The sequence below is a fragment of the Sorex fumeus genome, unplaced genomic scaffold (assembly GCF_029834395.1).
Source record: "Sorex fumeus unplaced genomic scaffold, SorFum_2.1 ptg000043l, whole genome shotgun sequence".
Classification (NCBI taxonomy): Eukaryota; Metazoa; Chordata; class Mammalia; order Eulipotyphla; family Soricidae; genus Sorex; species Sorex fumeus.
In genome coordinates this window covers 4,901,493-4,928,861 of record NW_026606100.1, presented here as the reverse complement: position 1 = coordinate 4,928,861, position 27,369 = coordinate 4,901,493, and the positions used below count along the sequence as shown (strand labels likewise).

The following is a 27,369-nucleotide window of genomic DNA, read 5'->3' as shown; positions in this document are numbered from 1 at the left end:
CATGCACTCAGGAATCACTCCTTGTGATCCTCAGGGAACCATATGTGATGCCAGGAATCGAACTCAGGCCAGCTGTGTACAAGGCCACCCCCCTCCTCACTGTACTGACCCCTCAGACACCATTTGGAATGCTATAAAAACCACTGCATCTCATTCTTATCCAAGGTGGGATAGCTCTTATATCAAGGACTGCCAGAGTTCCAGGAAAAGTTACAGAAAGAAGAAGTTGTATCCTGGGTGCAAGTTGAGTTTCATTAGACTTGGGGGCATTAACAGCATTTGTTTAGAAGGGCTGCAGCGCTGTCTTGGATAAGTATGGATAGAGGCTTAAGAGCTCATGATGTTGGGATGTTGGGGAGAACTGGGTTCCACCAGGGTTGTGTTGCTTTCTTGGAGCTTCTACAAAACCTTATGCCAGTATACTTTCCATATATTTCCTTGAAAATTCCAAATATTTTCTTGAAATTATGATTTTCTCTTAGTCATTAGTTCCAAACTGTTTTTCAAAGAAGAGTAGTTCTTAATAAGTTGAGAATTTCCAAACTTCCTCACTCTAGTCTTACTGGATGCTTTGACTCAAACACTTTGATCTTTTGAATTCCACTAATTATTATAATTATTATTACTCATTTTGGGGCCACACCCGGGAATACGCTGGGGTTACTTCTGGCTCTGCCCTTAGGAATTGCTCCTGGTGCACAGGGATTGAACCTAGGTCAGCTGCATGTAAGATAAGTGCCCTATCAGTTCTATTATCTCTCCAGCCCTTATTTTTTTTCATTTTTATTCTTTAGTGACGTAATTGATATGCCAAACACAGTAACAAGTCTCACAGTGTTCCTGGGCCTGCTCGAGCAAAATCAGTGAACAATGGGAGGACAGTGACAGTGAAACAAAATAGTTTCTATTAGGCAAAACTTAGATGCAAAGGGAAAGAAAATGGGCTTTCCAGAGTGGAAAAAGCTAGCAAAGAGAAATAAGGACGAGCCAGCAAGATACATGTTCAAGGGATAACAAAGGTTTGAAGAGCAAGCCTCAGTTTTATTCTTGTAACTGTTCCCCGGGTTTCACATCTGTAGTTGATTACAACTTGCCATCTAGGAATAACCATTAGGAAATAGCCATTTATAAGTCTTCAGACCCACCTTACCTGTCAAATAGACTTTTACTAAACTACGATTTATCTAGAATGTCTATGTTCTAGGGCTGGAGCGATAGCACAGCGGGTAGGGCGTTCGCCTTACACGCGGCCAACATGGCCGACCCGAGTTCGATTCCTCTGCCCCTCTCGGAGAGCCCGGCAAGCTACCGAGAGTATTCGATATGCCAGACACAGTAACAACAAAGTCTCCAATGGAGACGTTACTGGGCCCGCTCGAGCAAATCGACGATCAACGGGAGGGCCTTTACTTACTTACTTTACTATCTATGTTCTAGGGCTTTAAATCTCCCTTATTAATCTATAATGTAACCTTTCTTTCTGACTGCATTAGCCTTACCCACTTCTAGCCAATCTTTCAGTGTTTGTCCTCTGCTTGCCTCACCCTTCTCATTGCCAGGTCAAACCCAGATTGTCCTATTAAGTGTACACTCATTCATCTCCTATACTAAATTATCCCTCCAACTGTTTCATATCTTTGATCAACTTCCCATAATTTTTCTAACCTTATTTCAGATGTTCTACCTTTTTTAGTAATTGAAAGAAACTTGATATTTTTCTGTTAAAGCTAAGAATGTCCATACTTTTGTCCATATTCATAAGAATGTCCTTTGTCCACACTCATTCCTCCCAGTTCTCCAGAGATTCTTGCATATTTTCCCTATACCCCATTTCCCCATCAAATTAATGAATTTTAGCATACGTTTTACATGGAGGAACCTCACATTCTATCCCCAGCACTGCATGATCCCTCAAGCACTAAGCTAGTAGTTGCTCTTGAGTACTGCTAGGTGTGACCCCCCAAAAATGTTCTTACACTCTCCATTCCCCACAATATAATATTGTAAATATTCAGGCCTTTGCCATGCTTATCTCTCTTGTCAGTTTGACATTAATGATCAGATCTTGTCATTTGTTTGACTAGTGTTTGCCTGATCCTTGTCTAGTAGAATAGAAAAATGGAACTGGAAAAGACAGCAGATCCTAGTTTGAACTACTTATTTCATGGGCACTGAAGCCCAGTGAGGAAAGTGACTTCCCTACCTGATATAACTAAATGTCTCAACTCTCCTAGCATTGATTCTTTCTGCCATACTAATATGGGGGCCAGAGAGATACAGTGGGTAGGGCACTTGTCTTACATGCAGCCATCATGGGTTTGATCCCTAGTACCCCATATGGTTCCCTGAGCCCCATTAGGAATGATCCCTGAGTCCAGAGCCAGGAGTAAGGTGTAAGCACTGCAAGATGTTTCCCAGAAAACAAGCAAAATAATAATAATATGAGCACCCCAATAGAGTTTTATCTGGTTTAGTTTGAATACAACTTTTATTACAAAGTAAGTTTTATTACCCTTAAAGATTCTACTATGGTGCATTGCTCAGCATTAGTCTACTATGAAATATATTTACTTGGATTGACCTAGATTTTGTTTTCTAGTTACACATAATCGAAGTTGGACAGCCTGCAGCAGGAAACCAGCCTTTTGTAAAGAAAGCTGTGGATGTGTTTTTCCCTCCTGACGCTCAGACTGATTTCCCAGTAGCTATGCAGGTATGAATGTGCAGCTCACTGACTGGTTTAAATGATTCAGGAAAGTCAGATGAAGTAGAAAAGTAGATCTCCTGTGCTTCAGAAGTTGCCAGGACAGATATATTAGAACACAAAGAAGTTGATACAGAGATTTTTCTTCTAGGTCATATTTTTTTCACTTGTAATAGGGAGCTTCTCTTTTCTATGAACAGAATGTTTTCCAAGAGAGCTCTCTTTTCAGTCCCTACTCTATTCTCCTTTTCACTTTTTTAAAAATACCTTATAGGTCTTTCTGTAAGTCTTTATATAGTCTTTGTGAATATTATATGGAATAAACTTGGGGGGGCGGGTAACAGATAGCAATGCTGATTGATTACTCCTAGCTTTGCACTCAGGAATTACACCTGGCAGTGCTTGGAGAACCCTATGAGATGCAGAGGATGGAACCCAGGTTGGCCATGTGCAAGGCAAATGCCCTAACCTCTGTACTATCTCTTCAGCCCCAATTTTTTGTTTTTTATTTTGGGGCTACACCCAGTTGGGCTCAGGGCATACTCTTGGCTCTGCACTCAGGGATCAATCCTGTGATGCTTTGGAGACCATATATAATACTGGGGATCAAATCTAGGTCACTTTCATGCAAGGCAAGTGTCTTACTCTCTGTATAACCTCTCTTGCCCATAACCAATTGTTTTTAAAGATGTACTACAGATGTATGTTGACTTTACTATTTATTCTGTGCTTATGATCATTTCTTTAAGCTAAATTTCATCACGTCATCAAAGAATGCAGTTTTTTTCCTCCAAAGTGAAATTGCCGTTTACTTCTGTCTTGTAAAAATACTTGTTGTCAGGAGGAATGGAAAAGAAAGTACTCCCTATAGCCACAAACAAAAAATAGTCTTTTGATAAAAGTTATTATTTTATATTTTGTAACCATAAAAACTCTGAAAACCAGCTAGACTTTAAGGAGGGATAGGAAAATAGGGAACCAAGAGAACTGCAAGGAAAACACAAGGAGAATAGGACATTTCAAGTATGTGGGGGTAAAGGTCACTCTCCTGCACTACAGAAGGAATGGTCTGGTGGTTAAACACTCTGCCCAAGTACTGAGTGCTGAAAGTAGCTAAAGGAATATACATGATAACCTTTCACGTATCTGTATTGTAAACCACAATGCTTAAAAAGAAAGAGAGGGACAGGGACAGAAGCAAGTGAGGGAGTGGGGAAGGGCGGGAGGGAAATTGGGGACACTGGTGATAGGAAATGTACACTGATGAAGGGATGGATGTTGGAACATTATATAACTGAAACCAATCAGGAACAACCTTGTAACTGTATCTCACTATGATTTAATTTTTAAAAATTGTAAAATTAAAGTCATATCTAGCAGACTTATCCACTGTTGGAAATCATTATCTTATTGCTGGTCTTGCTATTCCTAAACCTAAAGCACTTTGGTTTCTATGATGTTCATGCCCTCTTTCACCTTGTCAAATATCACATGTCATCCCAACCACTCAGTCTTGGCAGTGCTGATGTCTCCTATAAAAATCAGGAAACCCCATTCACAGACAGACATTCGTGAAATTCTTAAAATGGGGAAAACATGGAAAGTTTATTGAAATATTCACAGACTGAGCTCTTTTTTATTTATTTGTTTGTTTTTATTGAATCATGCTGAAATACAGTTGCAGACTTAAAAACTTTACATGATTACATTTCAGTCATACAATGATCAAGCACCCATCCCTTCACCAGTGCCCATTCTCCACCACCAGTGTTCCCAGCATCCCTCTCGCCACCCCCACCCCTTCCCACCTCCTGCCTCTTGGCAGGCACATTCCCTCTTATACTCTCTCTCCTTTTGGATGTTATGGTTTGCAATACAGGTACTAAGAGACCATCATGTTTGGTCCATAGTCTACTTTCAGCACACATCTCTCATCCCAAGCGATCCCTCCGACCATCATTTACATAGTGGTTCCTTTTCTATCCCAGCTGTCTTTTCCCCCAGCATGTGAGGCCAGCTTCCAAGTCATGATCCTCCTGGCTCTTACCTCTACTGTCCTTAGGTGTCAGTCTCTCATTATGTTACTTTATATTCCACAAATGAGTGCAGTCATTCTACCTCTGTCCCTCTCTTTCTGACTAATTTCACTTAGGCTGGTACTCTCCATGTCCATCCACTTATATGCAAATTTCATGATTTCATCTTATCTAACAGCTACATAGTATTCCATTATGTAGAAAAGTTTCTTTAACCAGTTGTCTATTCCTTGGGCACTTCGGTTTTTTTCAGATTCTGCCTATTGGACAGTGCTGCAGTAAACATGCAAGTGAAGATGTCATTTCTACTGTATTTTTTTTTTTGCATCTCTGGGATATATTCCCAGAAGTGGTATTGCTAGGTAATATGGGAGCTCAATTTCTAGTTTTGGGAGGAATGTCCATGTTGTTTTCCAAAAAAGGCTGGACCAGTTGGCATTCCCACGAACAATGAATGAGTCCCTTTTTCCCCAAATTCACACCAGCACTGGTTGTTCTTATTCTTTTTTATATGTGCCAGTTTCTGTGGTATGAGATGATATCTCATTGTTGTTCTGATTTGCATCTCCCTGATGATTAGCAATGTAGAGCATTTTCTTCATATGCCTTTTGGCCATTTGAATTTCTTTTTTTGAGGAAGTTTGTTTCTTCTCCCCATTTTTTTGATGGGGTTGAAGGTTTTTTCCCTTTTGTATCCTGGATATTAAGCCTCTATCTGATGGATCACATCACATCACGGTCCTCCCGTTGTTCATCAATTTGCTTGAGCGGGCTCAGTAAGGTCTCCATCATGAGACCTGTTACTGTGTTTGGCATATCAAGTACGTCACGGGTAGCTTGCCAGGCTCTGCCGTGTGGGCGAGATCCTCTCGGTAGTTTATTTTTGCTTTTTGGGTCATACCTGGTGACGCATAGGGGTTACTCCTGGATTTTCACTCAGTAATTACTCCTGGCAGTGCTCAGGGGACCATATGGGATGCTGAGAATCGAATCTGGGTAAGCCACGTGCAAATCAAACGCCCCACTCACTGTACTATCACTCCAGCCCCTGGGTGAATAATTTTTCCCGTTCTGTAGACTCTTTCTGTATTTTGGTCACTGTTTCTTTTGGGGTGCAAAAGTTTCTTAGTTTAATGTAATTCCATTTGTTTATATTTGTTTCCACTTGCTTGGTCAGTGGTTCTTCATCCTTGAAGATGCCGTTAGCTTCAATATGATGGAGGGTTCTGCCTGCATTTCTCTCCATATACCTTATGGAGTCAGGACAGACTGAACTCTTGATATATGTGTTTTAAATTTGGTGCTGGAGAGACAGTACAGTGGATTAGTCTCAAATTAGAAAAAAAAATTGAAAGGGAGGAAGTAAGTTTAGAACTTCAGGTGTAAACTACATTCACCCCAAAGCAAAGAAACTTAGAAGATAGTACAAGAAGAGGCAAATTGAAGCAGATAAATACATAAAGGCAAAGATCAAAATGCAAGTAGAAAAAATAAGGAAAAGCCAGTTTCATCCCTGGCTCTTCCTTTGTTTGGTCCACTGAACAACCCGAAATGATCCTTGAGTTCAGAACCAGCTGAATGTGGCCCAAATAATTCCCCCTCCCCAGTAACAGAAAAGCCAAAAAAGCAATATCAAGTGGCAGAAACACCCAAAACAGAAAAATTGCAATAAATTTCCATGTCAAAAGATACAGAGTGGCTGGATGGATCATGAAGCAAAATTCAACCTTTTTCTCCTTTCAGTTGAACTCTAATGATAAATAGTCTGGGAGTCTAAGGTTGGAAAACAGTCAGGCAGGCAAATGGGAGGATTGAAAAAGTAGGGAGGTATATTCCCAGAAGCAGTATTGCTGGGTCATATGGAAGCTCAATTTCTAGCTTTTTGAGGAATACCCATATTGTTTTCCAAAAAGGCTGTACTAGTTGGCATTCCCACCAACAATGAAGAAGAGTTTCTTTCTGCCTATATCCACGCAAGTATTGGTTGCTTTTGTTCTTTTTGGTGTGTGCCAGTCTCTGTGGTGTGAGATGATATCTTATTGTTGTTTTGATTTGCATCTCCCTCATAATTAGTCCCTGCTTTCAGTGCTGGGGGAGAAGGCAGTTGGGATAGAGAAGGGACCACCATGACAAAGATAGTTGGAAATGATCACTCTGGATAAGAACTGTGTGTTGAACAGGTAAAGGAACAAACATGATACCCTCTATGGTATTGCAAACCATAATGCACCAATGGGGAGAGAGGAACAGAGAGAGAGAGAGAGAGAGAGAGAGAGAGAAGTAAAGTGCCTGCCATAGAGACAGGCTGTGGGGAGGGTATCTGGAGGGAAACAGGGGACATTGATGGTGTGAAAAGTACACTGATGGAGGGATGGGTGTTGGAATACTATATGACTGAAACTGACCATGATCAGCTTTATAACTCTGTATCTCACGGTGATTCCATTAAAAAAAAGACGAAGAAGAAAGTGGGGGGTGGGCTGGAGCGATAAGACAGTGGTTAGGGCGTTTGCCTTGCACATGGCCGACCTGGGTTTGATCCCCTGCATTCCATATAGTCCCCCAAGCACAGCCAGGAGTGATCACTAAGTACAGAGCCAGGAGGAACCCCTGAGCTTCGCTGGATGTGACCCAAAGACTAAAAAAAAAAGCAGGGAGGTTCTGGAGAATAGTACAGCAGATGACCTTGCATGTGGCTGGGTTCAATCCCTGGTAACCCATATGGTTCCCCCAAGGCCCACTAGGAGTGATCCCTGAGTACAGAGCAAGGGGTAAGCCCTAGGCACTGCTAGGTATAGCCCTGAACCAAAAAATACATTAAAGTAAGTTAAAATACTGTAATTTCTTTGGAGAGATGGTGTAGGGGATAGGGCACTTGCCTTGCATGCAACTGACCCAGCTTCAGTCCCTGACATTGTGTATGTTCATTCCCCCAAGCACTATCAGGAGTGATCATTGAACACAGAGCTAGGAGTAATCCCTGAGTATCACTGGGTGTTACCCAGAAATAAAAGATAAATAGATAATAAAATTCCTATAAATTTTATGATGGTCTGATTGGTCATATTCCTTTTTCTTTATTTCATCAAGATTTACTGTGTGTTAAATATTTCTCTGTAAGAGTTGATGACACTAAAACATGAACATCATTTTTGAGATTTGGGGGAGGGGGTTGGAGTCACTTACTCCTGGCTCAGCACTCAGAAATCATTCCTGGCAGTGCTTGGGGATGGGATGCTAGAGATTGAACCCAGGTCAGCCATGTTCAAGGAAAGCTCCTTACCCTCTGTACTGTCTCTCCAGCTCCAGTGTTTGAGATATTTATCCAGAACCTTATCTTTGTTTTATGAATTTGCAGCTGCTTTTAAAGATTTGTTAAGCTAGAGAAGATTTAGTCATACTTAAAAGAATTGATGGACTAGCCTGGTTTCCTTGGACCTTTATTTAGAATAATAGGCAAACTGTTGGATTTATTTTTCCGCCTTTTTAAAATTAAATCATTTTATGACAAATGATTGGCTTTAAAACAAGTTCTCCATATATAAATATTATAGTCAGCTTTATATCTGTGACAGGTAGGCACTGCTTCCACCAATAATAAGTACTCACTAAAAATGCAGGAATCCTCTTTCATAACTTTAAAGTTTACTTTTCACTACTTCCTGTCTCCTAACTTTTTAATCTGTTCTTCTCTTGTTATAGATTGGAGCAAAACACGGTGTCATTTTCTTGATCACAAAGTATGGCTATCTTCATATGTATGACCTAGAATCTGGTGCATGCATTTACATGAACCGTATTAGTGCTGATACAATCTTTGTTACTGCTCCACATGAACCTACCTCTGGAATTATTGGTGTCAACAAAAAGGGACAGGTATGTACTTAGATCTCTTATTTGTTGCATTCACTGGGAACTAGGAACTTAGCTTATCCTCCTTCTTAAGCAATCAAGTAAAATGAACTCATTATTAATTTTCCTTCCTTCATAATGTACTGCCTCTCCTCTCATTTAGCACTATTACTTTCTCTTTTCTAGGGGGTGATGGTGGTGGAGGTGTTAGCTACATCTGACAATGCTCAGGGGCTATTCCTGAATCTGTGCTTGCAAGTGCCCTCTAGCTGTGTGTGTGTGTGTGTGTGTGTGTGTGTGTGTGTGTGTGTGTGTGTGTGTTTGGATGGGGGTCGTATGCAATGCTGGAAACCAAAATGGCCACATGCAAGCAAGCCGCCTGGTCACCTGTACTATCTCTCCAGCCAGCACTTTTATTAACACAGGATAATTCTGAGAAGAGAGCAGCTTTTGTCCTATATGGAGCTTTTCCTAGTGATCCTAAAACATTCTTAGCAGTATTAGACATGCACATGTTCATTAATGAGGAATTAAAAAATAATGTGCTACTAAAAGATCTTGACATTCAGAGTTCTAAAAGATAGTTAAAAAAAGAAAATTTAGAAGTTGGAGAGAGTACAGTGGGTAAGGTGCTTGCCTTGCACATGGCCAATCCAAGGTTTAATCCCCAGTATTCCATATGGTTTCCTGAGCACCACGAGGAGTAATTCCTAAGCATAGACCAAGAGTAACCCTGAGCGTCACATGGTGTGGCCCAAAACCAAAAACAACAAAGAAGGTTTGAGGGTCAGGAAGATGACTCAAAGGACTGGCATTGGTCGGAGAGTTAGTATAATAGGTAGGACTCTTTTCTTGCATGCAGCCAACCTGGATTTGATCCCTGGCACTGCACATGATCCTTGGGCACCACTAAAGTGATCCCTGAACTCAAACCCCGGCGTAACCCCTCAGCACTACTAGGTGTGGCCCAAAAATCAATAATAAATTTCTAAAAAAATTTGAAAGTTGGGGCTGGAGTGATAGCACAGTGGGTAGGGCGTTTGCCTTGCACATGGCTGACCCGGGTTCGATTCTCAGCTTCCCATATGGTCCCCTGAACTACTGCCAGGAGTATTCCTGAGTGCAGAGCCAGGAGTAACCCCTGTGCATCGCCAGGTGTGACCCAAAAAGCCAGAAAAAAATTGAAAGTATTGATATGTGTCTTGCTAGTTTTGACCCTTACACCACATGGTCCCCCCCAAGCATCACAGATATGACTTCCAAAAAAGTGAAAGGAAGGGAGGAAGGGAGAAGAGAGGAAAGAAAAAAGAGAAGGAGAGAAAGCAAAGAAAGGGAGAAAGAAAAGGAGAGAAAGGAAAGATGGGGGAAAGGAGAGAGAAAAATTGGGACCAAAATGTGGCTCAGCTAGTAAAGCCACATGTTGTGAAGCCCTGGGTTTGAATCCCAGCATATCATAGCCACCAAGTATCAGCTGGTGACCCCCACAATTATTGGCAGTGGTGTTACTTCTATAATTAATAATTAAAATTGTGCTTTCAAAAAGAAGTTTTTAAAAAATTGTCAATTTTGTACAAACATAACTTTTAAAATTTGTTTCGTGGAGCGACACCTGGTAGTGGTCAGGGCTTCCTTCTGGCTCTGTGTCCAGGGATCACTTCTGGTGGGGCTGAGAGGACCATGTGGGATGCTAGGAATTGAACCTGGGTTGGCTGTATACAAGACAAGTTCCCTACTTATTGTATTACTACTCTGGCCCCAAACGTATCACTTTTACATAGCTGTCATCCTGAACTCATGAATCACTAATCAGTATTCATAAATTTAATATTTGTATCACTTGTTGAGCTGGAGCGATAGCACAGTGGTAAGGTGTTTGCCTTGCAAGTGGCCAGCCCGGCTGAGCTGGGTTCAATTCCTCTACCCCTCTCAGAGAGCCAGCAAGCTACCAAAAGTATCTTGGCCGCACGGCAAAGTCTGGCAAGCTACCCGTGACATATTCAATATGCCAAACACAATAACAACAAGTCTCACAATGGAGACGTTACTGGGCCCGCTCAAGCAAATCGATGAACAGCGGGAGGACAGTACTACAGTGCTATTACTTGATATTTTTATGGGTTTTTTTTAAACAATTACGTAGAAGCCCTGCTAGAGCTGTAACATAGTGTTCCATAGTGTAACCTTTAGACATTTAGTCCCCTTACATCCTGTCATTGTTAGGGTCACCATTTAGGCATACTTAGCATGAACCTTAGAATTTTGCTAATATTCTAATTTCTGTAAGCGGCATTTAACAATGTGCATGTATGAAGTCTTTACTAGTCTGAATCAGTCTGACTTGTTGGTTCTCATAGGTGCTTTCAGTTTGTGTTGAGGAAGACAATATTGTGAATTATGCAACCAACATACTTCAGAATCCAGACCTCGGTCTCCGTTTGGCCATTCGTAGTAATCTAGCAGGGGCAGAGGAGTTATTTGTGAAAAAATTTGATACCCTGTTTGCACAGGGGAGCTATGCTGAAGCAGCCAAAGTAGCAGCATCTGCACCAAAGGTAATGGCACTTAAATACTGTGCACCATTCTCAGTGAAATAAATCATAAAAACATTTCACTATTAATGTGGAGTATCATAGTATTCTGTAGTTTTAGCTTTAAAATTTGTACCGTTGACAATACAATCTTAGCCTCTGTAATTGGCAGGGACTGTCATGTATATTATGTATGTCTTTATAGTTGTGCTTTGTATGGTATATATAGTACGGTGCTAGGCTCCATAAACACTTATTGGTGGGGTGATAATTTGTTTTGGAAGGAGAAAAAGATAAAAATCCCAATTTTTTACCAGTTTTTGTCTATGTACATACATACTTCTTTTTTTTTTATTTAATCACTGTGAGCTACAGTCATATAACTTTCATGTTTGAGTTTCAGTCATACAATGATAGAACACCTGTCCCTCCACCAGTGTACATTTTCCATGACCAATGTCTCCAGTATCCCACCCTGTCCCTCCCCCTGCTCTGCGGCAGACAATTTCCCTCATACTCTCTCTCTACTTATGGATATTATGGTTTGCAATACAGATAGTGAGAGGCCATAATGTTTGGTCCTTTATCTACTTTCAGCACACATTTCCCATCCTGAGCGATCCCTCCAACCATCATTGACTTAGTGATCCCTTTTCTATCCCAGCTGCTTTTTCCCCAGCTCATAAGGCAGGCTTTCAACCATGGAGCAATCTTTCTAGCCCTTGTCTCTACTCTCCTTGGGTGTTAGTCTCATATTAACATACTTCTTACCCAACTTCTTAATTTAACAGATAATTTAACTTTATGCTATATCATATGTATTCTGTTTTATGCAGTCAGGTTTCTACTCTGGGCTTTCACTAATTTCTACAGTATAAATAATACCATTTAAGGCATTTTAAAATATTTATTTCAATAGAATAAAGTGTTCTAAGCCTGCATCTGCGTCTAAGTAAAGACTCAAGTTGCCTCTTGAAATGATTTTTCTTTTCAAGTAATACTTATGAACAAATGATTTGTCTTCATCTGATACTTTGACTATTTTGAATTTGAATAAAATGATGGTAGAATCTCATTATTACTTGAAGATTTAGAAGCCTCATCACATTACAACATGATAAGAAAGAAGAAAGATTTTAATTCAAGTGCTCATAGGACCAAGACCCATGTACTTGTGGTTATTACTGACAAAATTCATTGCCTTGTTATTGGACTTTTTTGTCCTTGAAAATTCAATGTAGCTTTTACCCTCTGGAAAGAAAGATGGCAGCTGCTTCGGAGCTTTGTGGAAAGCCAGGTATGAGCCGGTTGTGATGGGGCGACTGAAACCTCATGGGAAGTGGGTGTTCCCGGCTCATCCTTCACGCCCTACCGAGGTCACGAGTTGCGCCCCACAAGCGGCTCTCCGGCACGGCCATGGCTCCAGAGCACAGAAACCAATCTCATAACTATCTGACTCTCAGCAGAAATACTTCCAGGGTTAATAAGTAAAATACCAGAAATCCAAAATTGTTTGATTCTTGTGACCAGCTGTAGAAAACAAGTTATTTCACAATGCCTTTTCAGCATGTCTGATTTGGGGGTGTAAACTCTAAATAATAATGGTGCATCTTTTGTCGAAACAATGAATCTAGTCAAAGTAGATAGAGTGTTAATCAGAATTCATCTGCCTCACAGGCATTGGGAGGGTTGGGGGGGGTTATTGGGGTTCTTCGTGGTGAAAAATAAGTATTGGTAAAGGGAAATGTGTTTGATATTTGCATGACCAAGACTTAAACCTGAAAGCTTTGTAACTTTTCCCACAGTGATTCAATAAATAAATTTTTAAAAAATTCAATGTAGATTTCTTACTGGTAGCTTTTAAAAAAATTTAATACAAGCTAGTTAGGTGAAGCTATGATTACAACAGTCTGCATTTTCATTTGTTATTAGGGAATCTTGCGTACCAGTGACACAATTCAGAAGTTACAGAGTATACCTGCCCAGCCTGGGGAGATTTCTCCATTGATACAATATTTTGGAATCCTGCTTGACCAGGGTCAGCTTAATAAACTTGAATCCTTAAAAATTTGTCGTGTAGTCCTTCAGCGAGGACGCAAGAGACTCATAGAAAAGTGGCTGAAAGGAAACCAGGTACAGTCATGGAATCACAACCTTTGTACGGTTTTAAATTTTGGTTATAGGCTCACTGTCAGTTTCTAATTTTGCTTTGTGCCTTTGGCATGCCACAGGTAGAGTGTTCAGAAGAACTTGGAGATTTGGTCAAGACTGCTGATACTACACTGGCTCTGAGTGTCTACCTTCGAGCAAATGTGCCAAGCAAAGTTATACAGTGTTTCGCAGAAATAGGCCAATTCCAGAAAATTGTGCTCTATGCCAAAGAGGTATTGTGTACTTGATTAATTCATGATTAGATGATTGCTCATTTTGAAGTTTATAAAATCCTCTTTTCTCATAGTACTTTGGAAAGAATTTTTTTTTCTTAGTACTTCGGTATGAGAAAGTTCAATGTCACAATTAGCTTTTTGGATAATGATTTTTCTCTTCTACTTTTTATTTTCCTGTCTTAGGTTTATATCTCCTTTTCTCTAGTTGGGAGTATTCTTTTAATTTTTCCTTGTTCTTCGTTTCTTTGTCTTTCCCCTCAGCAATCTAATAATTTCACATTTTGGTTTCCTGCTATCTCCCTGCTTACTAGCCATTATCTTTAGTTGTTCATCAGTGCTTGCACACAGGATGAGATGAATTATTTGTGGCACTGGGTGTTTGTGTAATTGTGTCTCTCTATATTCATGGAGCACTTTTTTTGGATATTGTGTTAGCAGATTGCTGGTATGTATACATGCTGATATTATTCCTCCTTCCTTTATAAGCATAAGTTTTAATCAAACAATGGGAAATACTGTAATTTTTTTTTTTGCTTTTTGGGTCACACCCGGCGATGCACAGGGGTTACTCCTGGTTCATGCACTCAGAAATTACTCCTGGTGGTGCTCGGGGGACCATATGGGATGCTGGGAATTGAACTTGGGTCGGCCATGTGCAAGGCAAATGCCCTACCCGCTGTGCTATTGCTCCAGCCCCAAATACTGTAATTTTTAAAGTTTTTTTTGGTTCCCCAAGTTGTATGAGAAAACTTGGGGGCCCTTGCTGGTAATTCTTAGTGCTGCAAGAGCCATGCAGAACTAAGGATTATCCTAACAGTGCTGAGAGATCTCCAATGGTACTTGGGAGACTATGTGATTACAGGAATCGAACTGGGGTTAGCTACACATAAGACCATGCGCCTTAGGGGCCAGAGAAATAGTACAGTGGGCAAAGCTCCTCCCTTACATGTGGCAGACCTGGGTTCAATCCCTGGCATCCCATATGATACCCTGAGTACTACCAAGAGTGAATCCTGAGTGGAGAACCAGGAGAAATTCCTGAGCATTGCTGGGTGTGACCCGAAAAACAAACAAAAAAAAGATGGCGGGAGCAATAGCACAGTGGGTAGGGCATTTGCCTTGCATGCAGCCAACCCGGGTTCGATTCCCAGCATCCCATAGGGTCCCCCGAGCACCACCAGGAGTAATTCCTGAGTGCATGAGCCAGGAGTAAACCCTGTGCATCGCCAGGTGTGACCCAAAAATTAAAAATAAAATTTGCATCTTGACCCCTATACTATCCTCCAGAAAATAGCCCCTTTAAAAATAATATTCATGGTCACGGTCACGGTCCTCCCGTTGTTCATCGATTTGCTCGAGCGGGCCCAGTAACGTCTCCATCATGAGACTTGTTGTTACTGTGTTTGGCATATTGAATACGTCACGGGTAGCTTGCCAGGCTCTGCCGTGCAGGCGTGATACTCTCGGTAGCTTGTCGGGTTCTCCGAGAGGGGCGGAGGAATCAAACTCGGGTCGGCCATGTTGGCTGCTTGTAAGGCAAATGCCCTACCGCTGTGCTATTGCTCCAGCCCCCCCCCCAAAATAATAATAATAATAATTAAGTTGTTTTATTTATTTTTACATTGGGGTTCCTTTGCTTTTAGGTTGGCTATGCCCCAGACTGGATCTTTTTGCTGAGGAGTGTGATGAGGATTAGTCCAGATCAGGGCCTGCAGTTTTCTCAGATTCTAGTACGGAATGAGGAGCCACTGGCTAGCATTGACCAGGTAAGAATGGATGCTTTCATGGCAGAACCAGTGAGAGTCAGGATCCCATATGGTCCCGGGAGCACCACCAGGAGTAACTTACGAATGCAGAGCCAGCAGTAACCTCTGAGCATCATTGGGTGTGGAACACTTCCCCTCTGGCTCCCCTCCAAAAAAAGAAGAAAGGAATTCTAGATATAAAAACACACATATATAAATAATTTAAAATACAGAAGCCAGAAGTAAATGATATATGGAAAATCTGACAATCACCTGCAAAATAGTAGAATAGTCCATAATCTGATACCATATACACAAAAAGTAATTCAAAATGGGATAAAAATTTGGATGTAAGACCTGAAACCATAAAATAAATAGAATAAATCACAGGTGTTATGCTCTTTAGCATCAGCAATAGAGATTTATTTGGGGACCTGATACCAATAACAAAAGAAACAAAAGCAATTATAAACTAATGTTAAATTATTAACTTACTAGACTATATATTTTCCCAGATCTTTCAAGTACCGTAACTCACAGAATACTCGATATTAGATATATAACATCTTCAAATTCAGTGTTGGATATTGAATTCGTTATCTCAACTCCTAGCTCTGTTCAGGAATCCAGGTGGTAGTGCTCAGGCAGCCATTTAGGATCATATAAGGTGCTACAGATAAAACTAGGGTCAGACACATACTATCTCTCAGACCCCACATTGAACTAATTCTGACACTTTTACAATTAACCCCATTGCCAGAAATCCTTCAAACATGTTGTTATGGTAATTATACTATGAAGGAAATTTAAATAAATATTTTTCTCAAAAAAAAGAATGGGTGTTTTGTGACAGCTTTTTATTACTTTGTATATCTGTGAAGATTTCCTTTTGCTCAGGGATAAAGTGCTTGCTTCTTGCATATAAAGACATTAGTTCTATCCCTGACATACACATACTAAAATTTCCTTTCATTTGTCTCTTTATTTGAATACTTACCATTTACCTTTATTTTGAAGTATTTTAGATGATCTGTATGTCCAGTTGTGATGATTTTGTTTCTTTGTGTAACAATTGCTGTGAGGATATGAAGATGTCACTTTAGGATAATTGATTATCTCTGAATCCTCTGAATGCTGTCTGAGTACCTGGTCATGATGAGTGTCATCCATCCAGTCTGTATCTTGTGGGTGATTGATTAACCTAGAGTTAAATGATCACAAAACTATTGTTTTAGTATCTTAGTGTTTAGATGTAAATATATGATAAATCATCTTTGGTATACACTGTGTAAGCAGTTCTGAATAAGAAAGAGATAATAAAACTTGAGAAAGTTAGCAAAACTAACAACAGTAGAAATGGTAAGTACTGACCTGTAAAGAATGCAGTAACTTAGAATGCCCATGTTACAACTAAAAGGAGTATAAACCTTGGTGAGCACTACAACTAAAAATGTATGAGCACTACAGACAAGTGTGTGTATGATCAATCCCAAGTCATAACAAAAGGAAGGAGGAAGATGAGAATGAAAAAATAAAATATGTAAAGTACCACAATTGGTTAATATTTTACCTATTGAGTCTTAATTTGTTTGACTAACACTTACTGAATTTTAATGATAGGTGGCTAAGTCAGTATGGTTTTTTTTGGGGGGGGAGAAGGGCCTCACCCAGTGGTACCCACTTACTCCTGGCTCTGCACCTCAGGAATTACTACTGGTGGTACACGAACTATATGGAATGCCAGGGATTAAATCCTGATTGAACTGAGAGCAAGGCAAGTGCCCTACCCTCTGTATTATGACTCTGGCCCAACAAAGTCAGTATTTGCATGTTTTCAAATGTTTCCGAATAATACAGTGATGAATATGGCCTAGACACTAGTATTGACTATCTCTAGGATTTGATTAATATATGGTTAAGATTTCTATTTTAGAAAGTTCTGAGGTATTTTGCATTATTAATTCCTTTAATCTACTTTCATACTTTCAAACTGTTTGTGATGCCTGTTTGTATGACATAGGTAATATAGTTTCACAAAGTTTCTAATAAACAATGAATTACATTATTTTGATTATGTGAATAAGTGCAAAGGAATTATTAAATTTCTAAATGATGTTGAATTTCAGAAACTAATTTAGTTGGCAAATAGAACATTTTCCTTGAATAAAAAATGTGGCTTGTAATCTGTTTCAGATTGTAAATGTTTTCATGGAAAACAGTTTAATTCAGCAATGTACTTCCTTCTTGTTGGATGCCTTGAAGAATAATCACCCAGCTGAGGGGCATCTTCAGACACGCTTACTGGAGATGAACCTGATTCATGCCCCCCAGGCAAGTGATATTTCTATTTTTTTTGTTTTTGGGCACACCCAGCAGTGCTCAGGGCTTACTCCTGACTCAGTGCTCAGGGATTACTCCTGGCAGAGCTCAGGGAAATGTGGGGTGCTGGCAATTACACCTGGATTGCCTATGTGCAATGAAGGTGCCCTATCACTGTCCTATCATACTGGCTCCACATTTCTAGACTAAAATCAGGAGCAGAGTGCCCTTTTCACTATAAGAAGAATTTTCGGATTAGGGTATGGCTAGAAACACAGTGGCTTTAGGATAGAAATGCTCATGCCAGTGGTTTAATCTTGCTTCAGTGAACATTCTTCAGAATTTCCACCAAATAGTTTCCAGTATCTATACTGTATGACTTTCAAAGGAACTTACATATGGGTTATCATTTCTTTTACTTTTGTAGTGGCAAGATAAAAAATTCACATGTTTGTTTTGGGGATCACACCTTGCCATGCTCTGCTCAGGGGTCACGCTTGACAGTGATTCAGAGAACATGTATAGTGCTAGGGACTAAACTGGGATCAGTCACATGCAAGGCAAGTACCAGAACCCTGTACTATGTCTCCTGCCCTCAATTTTAGTCATTTTTTTGGTGTGGTGTTTGGGCCACACTTGGCAATATTTAGGGATTACTCCTGGCTCTATGCTCAGGAGTTACTCCTGGTGGTACTCAGGTGATAAGGGATGCTAGGGATTAAAGCCAGGTCAGCCACACGCAAGGCAAGCACCTACCCACAGTACAATCACCCTGGCCCCAATTTTAAGTGTGGGATTCAGTGGTATTAAGCACAAGTGCAGTTTTACATAACATCACCACTTCTTTACTCCAAACAGAAATTCTGTCCCCGTTAAGGGATAATTCCAATATTTTCTCCTTTCCCTTGGTAACTTTGTTCTACTTTTTCTCTTTACTTTTTCTTTACATAGTACAGGGGTTAAGATACTTGCCTTGCATGTGGCTGATCCCAGTTTGATCCCTAGCACTACATATGTTCTCCAGATCACTATCAAGAGTGACCCCTGAGCAGAGCATGGCAAGGTGTAATCCCAAAAAAAGCATGATAATTTTTTATTAACTTGCCTGTTCTGTATGATTCATATAATAAATACAGTATTTGTTCTTGGTTAAAATCCTCATCAACACCAATTATTTTCTGTGTTTTTCCCAAATTTTGAGGGTTTTTTTTTTTTTTTGCGGGGAGGGCATGCCCAGCTGTGCTTAGGGCTTACTCCTAGCTCTGCGCTCAGGGATCACTCCTCACAGGGTTTGGGGAACCGTATGAGATACTGGGAATTGAACCTGGGTCAGCTGCATGCAAGGTAAGTGCCCATAGTACTGTCGTTCATACTTCCCTGTGTGTTTCTTAATAGCAATCCTATTAAGTGTGAAGTGAGCTCTTATTTTGTTGTTGTTGTTGTTTTTGATATTTTTATGGAGCACTTCTTAAGCTTAATGTTGGGGGAGGCATAGGTGTGATTAATCATATGTATATGCTGATTTTTTATTAAATTTGGATGTACATTCAGAAAAGAAGTTTGGAGTAATTTATAGTTAGCTGTTAACCATGACTGAATTAATAGGATTCATATCTGTCTTCCAATTTTTTATAATGTATTACTTTGGTATTTTCTATTACTAGGAAACACATTAATTATACTCTTCCTTTACCCCAGGTTATTTAAATCTGTAGGTTACTGTTGCCGTCAGTGCCACATCCCATTTCTAAAAACAAAGTACTGATTGTTTTGTGTTCTCTTGAACTGATGCAACTTAATAATTATATCTGACAGCTTTTTGTAAATGGGCTTTGAAACAGAAACAAAGACAGACTCAGAAACATAACATACATACCTAAAGAGACCTCAGACACCCAAAGGAAGGCAAGCTGGGTGGACATGCATAGTAGTATGTTGTCCAGAAGCTGGGATAGTTTTCCCCAGATGTCCAGATGATGTTCTTTCTTGGCAAAACTGTGTTTTACGGCTTCTGTATGTAGAACTGCACTGTCCCCCCATTGTTCATTGATTTGCTCAAGCGGGCCCAGTAACATCTCCATTGTGAGACTTTGTTGTTACTGTGTTTGGCATATCAAATATGTCTCTGGTAGCTTGCCAGGCTTTGCCATGCGGGCAAGATACTCTCGACTTCTGTATATTGTGCTGTTAATGTAACTAGGAAAAAATATTTTAAAATGAGTGTAGTAGAAGGTAAATGAATGTCATGTTTTAAAACTACTTTAAGTACCTGATTTGGACTGTTTTCCTTGTGGGAAATCTGAAGTGTAATCTCTAATATCAGAGCAGTGAGGTTTTAGAATAGATTTATGGTTAATATGTATGTGCGTTCAAATGTGTTCAGAGTCTCAGAAGGATTTGAAAGAAGGGTGCTGAGTGGCCAGTGAAGGCACCCAGATGTGCATCTCATCACAACTAGCTACTGGTTAGATTACAGGGTTAGATCATTCATCAGAGTTGCTGTGCTCCTCTTACTCTCAGCCCAGAGATTATTTACTTAAAGACACTTTTCATCCCCTTCAGAACTTTTCTAGTTCATTATTTTTTTTTATGTAGGAGTACCTCTATTTATTCGACCACTGATTAGCTGATTGAATTGGGCATGAACTCCACCTTACTTTTTTTTTCATAATTTTATTTTTTTTTCTTATATTTATTTATTGAATCACTGTGGGAAAAGTTACAAAGCTTTTAGGTTTAAGTCTCGGTCATACGATGATCAAACACCTTTCCCTTCACCAGTACTCATTTTTTACCACCAAGAATCCCAATATAGCCCCCTCTCACCCCTCCCAATGCCTGTAAGGCAGATTTCTACTTAACTCTTCTCTACATTGATTAAATTCATTATTTAGACAAAAGATGCACCATTATTGTTTAGAATTCTCCCCCCCCCCCCCAACAATCAGAATTGCTGAAAAGGCATTGTGAAATACTTTGTTTTCTATAGCTCATTATGGGAATCATATAATGTTGCAATAGCAGCCATGCAATTTTGGATTTCTGCAAAGAGCCAGATAATTACAAGATTGGTTTCTGTGCATCTGGTGTTATGGCTGTGCCGGATAGCCACTCATGGGGGGCAACTCATGACCTCGGTAGGGTGTGAAGGACAAGCCGGTACTGTCCCCCTTCCCATGAGACTGCAGTTGCCCCATCACCGCCGGTTCATACCTGGCTTTCCTATAAGCTCTACGATGGCAGCCACCTTGCTACTGGGGGGGGGGGGGGGGGGGGGAGGAGGCAGAAGGGAGCAACACCCTTTCCCTCCTGGAGATGTATGGCGCCATAGTTTAACACATGGACCATTCACTTTCCTGCCGCAAGCTGCTGGGCTCTGGACTAAGTCCTTTTGCCTCTAGAGCCATGGCCGTGCCAGAGAGCTGCTCGTGGGAGGCAACTGGTGACCTTGGTAGGACGTGAAGGACGAGTAGTTCATTATTCTTTTAAATGGAACTCTCCCCACTCCTAAAATTTGCATTTAACCAAGTAGATAACTCTATTAGAATAGGATTTGTTATTTCCAGGTCTTGTTCTGACTGTTAATAGTCTGAGGTGAGTAAAGGAAATCTAAAGGGCTGTGGACCACACTCACCTTCTCAGTCCCAAGATATGTTGCACACTGGGGTGTTCTATTGTGTTCTGGTCATTAAAATTACATGCTCCCATGGTTGACTTAAACCTTCAAACTGACTTTACATAGAAAATTCTATGTAAGTATATGATAAAAAGCCAGAAAAACAGGCTGAGTTGAACCAGTATTAGTGCTCAAAAGTAGGGCCTCAGCCTTCCTACAATCAAGTATGCTAGGGTCACAGTGCATCCTAGTAGGACAGAATCTTGTACATTGGGTATCAACTGACTTAGAAAAAGCACTGTTTGGGACCTGTAAGCAGTTTAAGTCACTGTAAAAATGTGGATGTGGGCAAGAGCCAAACAAGTCAAAGCTTATACATTCCCACCTCAGGTGCACGAGTTCTAGTGCTGTATTCTGGTGGGAAGGATTGAGCAGCTGCTTTCAGGACTGGAGAAATAGTACAGGGGTAAAAACCTTGCCTTGCATGCAGCCAACCCTGGTTTGGTAGAGACCTTTCCTTACATGCAGCCAACCCTGGTTTGATCTCCAGCACCACGTATGGTCTCCTGAGCACCTCCAGGAGCAATCTCTAAACACAGAAACAGGGCTGAAGAGATAGTGCAGCAGGTAGGTCATTTGCCTTGCACATGGCTGATCTGGATTCTCTTCCAAGAATGATTGCTGAGCACAGAAACCCTAAGCACCTCTGGGTATGCCCCCCAAAAAAAAACAAAAAATAAACCCTGAGCACAATTGTGTATGGCCTAAACATCCCACCCCCCCAACACACAAACACACACACACACACACACACACACACACGCACACATAAAAAAAGTTCTTGAACTTTCTTATTGAACTTACTGTTTCATAGGTTGCAGATGCCATCCTTGGAAATCAGATGTTTACTCATTATGATCGGGCCCATATCGCCCAACTGTGTGAAAAGGCCGGTCTCCTGCAGCGAGCATTGGAGCACTACACTGACCTCTATGACATCAAGAGGGCTATGGTCCACACTCACCTTCTCAGTCCCGAGGTATGTTGCACACTGGGATGTTCTGTTGTGTTCTGGTAATTAGAATTACATGGTCCCAAATTTCTGTTGTTTGTGGTTGTGTCTTCCCTAAGCATGATCCTCTTTTCTACCCTGAGAAGTTCTCATTCAGCCCTCAAACATCCCTCACCTGTTCAGCTATGTGCTTGGGCCTACATAACCTCTTTTTCCCTTTGTCCATCATTAATTTAGTTTAATGGAGAGACCCTTTTAAAATCAACAGTTTTTGCAGATATGTCTAAGTTTATAAAAGTTTAATTGATGGGATGCTGGAGAGATAGCACAGCTGGTAAGGCACTTGCTTTGAACATGGACTACCTAAGTTGGATCCTTGGCATCCCATATAGTCTCCTGAGCACTGCCAGAAATGACACCTGAGTGCAGAGCCACAGTAACCCCTGAGCATTGCCATGTGTGGCCTAAGCCTTCTACAAAAAGAAACCCAAAACACTTAATTGCTGGGGCTGGAGCAATAGCACAGCGGGTAGGGAGCTTACCCTGCATGCAGCTGACCTGGGTTTGATTCCCAACATCCATATGGTCCCCTGAGCACCGCCAGGGGTAATTCCTGAGTGCAGAGCCAGGAGTAACCCCTGTGCATCGCAAGGTGTGACCCAAAAAGAAAAAAAACAACCTTAATTGCAACTGTAGTCTAGATTTCAATTATGGAATAGCATAAAGGTAAAGGTAAAGGTAAAGGCCCTCCCGTTGATCGTCGATTTGCTCGAGCGGGCCCAGTAACGTCTCCATTGGAGACTTTGTTGTTACTGTGTCTGGCATATCGAATACTCTCGGTAGCTTGCCGGGCTCTCCGAGAGGGGCGGAGGAATCGAACTCGGGTTGGCCGGGCTGGAGCGATAGCACAGCGGATAGGGCGTTCGCCTTACAAGCGGCCAACATGGCCGACCCGAGTTCGATTCCTCCGCCCCTCTCGGAGAGCCCGGCAAGCTACCGAGAGTATTCGATATGCCAGACACAGTAACAACAAAGTCTCCAATGGAGACGTTACTGGGCCCGCTCGAGCAAATCGACGATCAACGGGAGGGCCTTTACCTTTTACCTTTTTTTAAACTTTGGTTTACAGTTAATCAGTTTACAGTAATGTAGAATTTCAAGAGTAATCTTGAGGAATGCACCTTCTGTTTCTGTATGTATTTGAGCCTCACCACACTCACCACCAAAGTTTTAGTAGCATCCCAATATCAAAATGGCCCTCTACTATCTTTCTGCCACTTCCATTCTCCCTTAAGTATAATCACTGTAGTTTCCATAGTTACAGTTTTATTGTTTTGCCTGTTCATTTGCTTTGTTTTGCTTATATTTCACACGAGTGAAACCATTCAGTAGTTGTTCTTCACTTCCTAACTTAATTCAATTTGAGTAATCACCTCAGATCTTGTCCATCTTCTAAAAGCACAGCTTCATTTTTTTAATAGTTGAATATAGTATTCTATTGAGTATATACTCTACAATTTCTTTAATCAGTCATCATTGATCAGCATTGAGGTTGATTCTCTGTTTGGGCTATTATTTGGGGGGGGGGCGGTTATTTTTGTTTTGATTTTGGTTTTGGATTTTGGATAACACCCAGCCATGTTCAGGGTTTACTCCTAGCTCTGCACTCAGGAATCATTCCTGGTGAGGCTCGTGGACATATGGGGTGCCAGGGATCAAACCAAGATCAGTTGCATGTAACTCTACTCACTGTTCTATGGCGCCAGCCCTGGTTTTTTGTTTTCTTTTTTCAGTCTACTTATTTATTTTGGTTTTGGGGCCACACCTGGCAGTGCTTAGGGCTGACTCCAGGCACTGTGTTTGGGCATCAATCCTAGCAGTGATCACTCAGGGGAACCATATGGAGTGCCAGGGTTTGAGCCCGGATCCCTGCACGCAAAGCAAGGCAAGTACCTGCTATATTATTGCTCCGGCCTCTTTTTTCTTTTTCCCCTTAATTGATATTCTGTGGTTTACAATACTATTAATGGTTTCTCATGCATATAATTTCAAGACTACAACCATTAGCAGTGTACCCACCTCCCTCCCTCAAGGATCCCAACATTCTTCCATTTAACCACTCCCAATCAACTCAATAGTGTGGATCAGTTCTCCATGTTTGGGCTGTTTATTGCTGCTATGAATGAAGAGGTGTAAATATCCTTTTTAATTTGTATTCTCATGCATTTGGTTAAATGCCTAGTGGTAGTATGGTTAGTTTTTGAATTGTTTGTTTTGATTTTTGTTTTTGAGCCACATCTGGCAATGCTCAGGAGTTACTCCTGGTTCTGTACTCAGGAATCACTCCTGGCAGTGCTCAGAGGGCCATATCCTCAGAGGAGATCAAACTTGGATCAGCCATGTGCAAGGCAAGTGTCTTACCTGCTGGAACAGGTAAGACACTTGTAAAAGTGTAAGTGAAAAAAATCTCTCTGGTCCCTGGGTAGATCTTACCGTATTTTCATTTTTAGTATTTTAAGCAATAATCATACCATTTTTATAGCAACTATACCAATTTGTGTTCCCACCAGTAGTGCTCAGGGGACCATATGGGGTCCATTTGAGGGCCATATGCAAATTAGGCATCATACCTGTAATACAACTATAGCCTAAGGTTTCTTTTTCTCTGTATCCTCTCCAGTACTTGTTCCCAGTCCAATTTTGCCAAGGGAGAATTGATTAAGAGCACACCTAGTGGTATGTAGGGCCTACTGCTGGTTGTGTGCTTAGGGGTTACTCCCAGGGATAGTCAGAGGATATTATATTATTGGGGATCAAACCTGGCCCTCCTACATGCAAAGCATGTCCTTTACCTGTTGAGCTCTTGCTCTAGCCTGCCAGGATTTTTTCATACATGCCATTCTCATGAATGTGAGTAATAAGATTTCTCATTGTTGCTTTCATCTGCATATTAATGATAATGAGCATTTTTCCATGTGTCTGGGACTATTCATTTTTAATTTAGGTTTCTTTTATGTTATTGATTTGTGTTAATTTTTATACTAGATATCACAGTCCTTATTTTAAGCAATAGTTATTTACACTTTTGCCACCCAAAAGGAAAAAAATATTTATATTTTTTAATTATTTTTTTTAATGTAGGAGTATTGCTATTTATTCAGCCATTGATTAGGCTGATTGAATTGGACATGAACTCTACTTTACTTTTTTTTCTTTTTTTATAAATTTATTTATTGAATCACTGTGAGAGCAGTTACAAAGCTTTCGGGTTTAAGTCTCAGTCATACAATGATGAAACACCTGTCTCTTCACCAGTGCCCATTTTCCACCACCAAAAACCCCAGTATAACCCTCATCCCACACCCTCCCCCTATCTGTGGGGTAGATGATTTTCACATTACTCTCTACTCTCTCTCTTTGATTTCATTCAATATTTCGACCCCAGACACACCATTATTATTTGGGATTTTACCCCAACACTCAGATCTGCCAAAAAGGTAACCATAGACAATTTGTTTTCTATTGCTGGTTATGAATAATATATGATGTCGTGTGGTTGCAGTAGTGTCTACATGATTTTGGAATTCCGAAATTTTAACAATTAAATCTGGAGTGATTTCTGCCAAAACCTGCTGGGTTCCGAGATTTGTTCCTTAGTCTATGGAATTATGGCCGTTAAGAAGCTTGATCAGGAGCCAGAGAGGCCGTTCGTGGGCGGCGACACAGGATCTAGTTGGAGCAGGGAGGAAAGGGCCGTCTCAACCCCCATCCCATGAAGCCCCATGTGTTTTGCGGGCCCAAACCTGACTGTCCAATGGCCTCTAGAGGATGGCGGCCACCGAGCTGCCAAGGGGGAGCAGGCAGAGGGACAGCACCCTTTCCCCCTTGGGGGGAGGCCCAGCGCCTGTAACCTACTGCAGGGACAGGACGCATTTCTGCCAAAAACTGCTGGGTTCTGAGATTTGTTTCTGAGTCTCTTGGATCATGGCCGTTAAGCAGCTTGATCAAGAGCCAGAGAGGCCATTTGTGGGCAGCAACCAGGGGTCTCGTTGGGGCAGGGAGGAAAGGGAACATTCCATTTTTATCATCAGTGTTAGAAGCATCTAAAATGATGTGTAGTTGTGGCTAATCTCTTTCTTACTTCCCAGTGGCTCGTCAGCTTCTTTGGTTCTTTATCAGTGGAAGATTCTTTGGCATGTCTGCGTGCTCTGCTGTCTGCCAACATTAGACAGAACCTTCAGTTGTGTGTTCAGGTTGCCTCTAAATACCATGAGCAGCTGGGTACACAGTCCTTGGTGGAACTCTTTGAATCCTTCAAGAGTTATGAAGGTAAACCATGCAACCTCTGACCAACCAGGCCTCCTGCTAAGTGTTACTATTTGCCTTACGGTTTTTCTACAAAGGCTGGAGCAATAGCACAGCGGTAGGGTGTTTGCCTTTTACGCAGCCAACATGGCCAACCTGAGTTCGATTCCTCCGCCCCTCTCGGAGAGCCCGGCAAGCTACCGAGAGTATTCGATATGCCAAACACAGTAACAACAAAGTCTCCAATGGAGACGTTACTGGGCCCGCTCGAGCAAATCGATGATCAACGGGAGGGCCTTTACTTTACTTTACTTTACTTTACTTTACTTTACTTTACTTTACTTTACTTTACCAAAGCATGTGATAAGTTCCGAGTGGTATCTGTGTACTTAGAGAATTGAGCAAGGTTGTTCGGGACTGAGCTATTAATATTAAGGATAGATGAGCTATGACTGTGGAGTAGACAGGTTTAGTATAATATGAGGGCAAAAGATAGAACAGTCTCTCTTCGTAGGCCTCTTCTACTTCCTGGGCTCAATTGTGAACTTCAGCCAAGATCCAGATGTGCACTTCAAGTACATTCAAGCCGCCTGCAAGACAGGACAGATAAAGGAGGTGGAGAGGATATGCCGAGAGAGCAATTGCTACTATCCTGAAAGGGTGAAGAACTTCCTGAAAGTGAGTATATTCGATCATTGTCCCTTCCTTGAGTACATCAGCCTCAAGAACTGAAATGCTGATTTTATTTGACAGGGTTCCCTGAGTTCCTCAAGGCATAGTTCTTTCTTGCTTTGTTTTGTTTGGGAGCCATACGTGGCGATGCTCAAGACTTCTCATTCTGTGCTCAGGGATCACTCCTGGCTGG

At 41.1% G+C, this 27,369-nt stretch overlaps 1 protein-coding gene across 2 annotated transcripts in view; it reads left to right on the top strand.

The window, feature by feature from the left end:
* CLTCL1 (clathrin heavy chain like 1) overlaps positions 1–27,369 on the top strand; it is an 86,851-nt gene that overhangs the window by 24,436 nt on the left and 35,046 nt on the right. For both annotated transcript variants that reach the window (XR_008793390.1, XM_056120688.1), the window contains exons 5-14: positions 2,600–2,713; positions 8,443–8,616; positions 10,947–11,144; positions 13,053–13,253; positions 13,352–13,504; positions 15,151–15,273; positions 17,446–17,583; positions 22,062–22,226; positions 26,348–26,528; positions 27,019–27,182. Coding sequence is in view for 1 of the 2 variants with exons in the window: in XM_056120688.1 (XP_055976663.1) it covers positions 2,600–2,713; positions 8,443–8,616; positions 10,947–11,144; positions 13,053–13,253; positions 13,352–13,504; positions 15,151–15,273; positions 17,446–17,583; positions 22,062–22,226; positions 26,348–26,528; positions 27,019–27,182 (1,611 nt within the window). In the remaining variant the exon portion in view is untranslated. The remainder of the gene's footprint in view (positions 1–2,599; positions 2,714–8,442; positions 8,617–10,946; positions 11,145–13,052; positions 13,254–13,351; positions 13,505–15,150; positions 15,274–17,445; positions 17,584–22,061; positions 22,227–26,347; positions 26,529–27,018; positions 27,183–27,369) is intronic.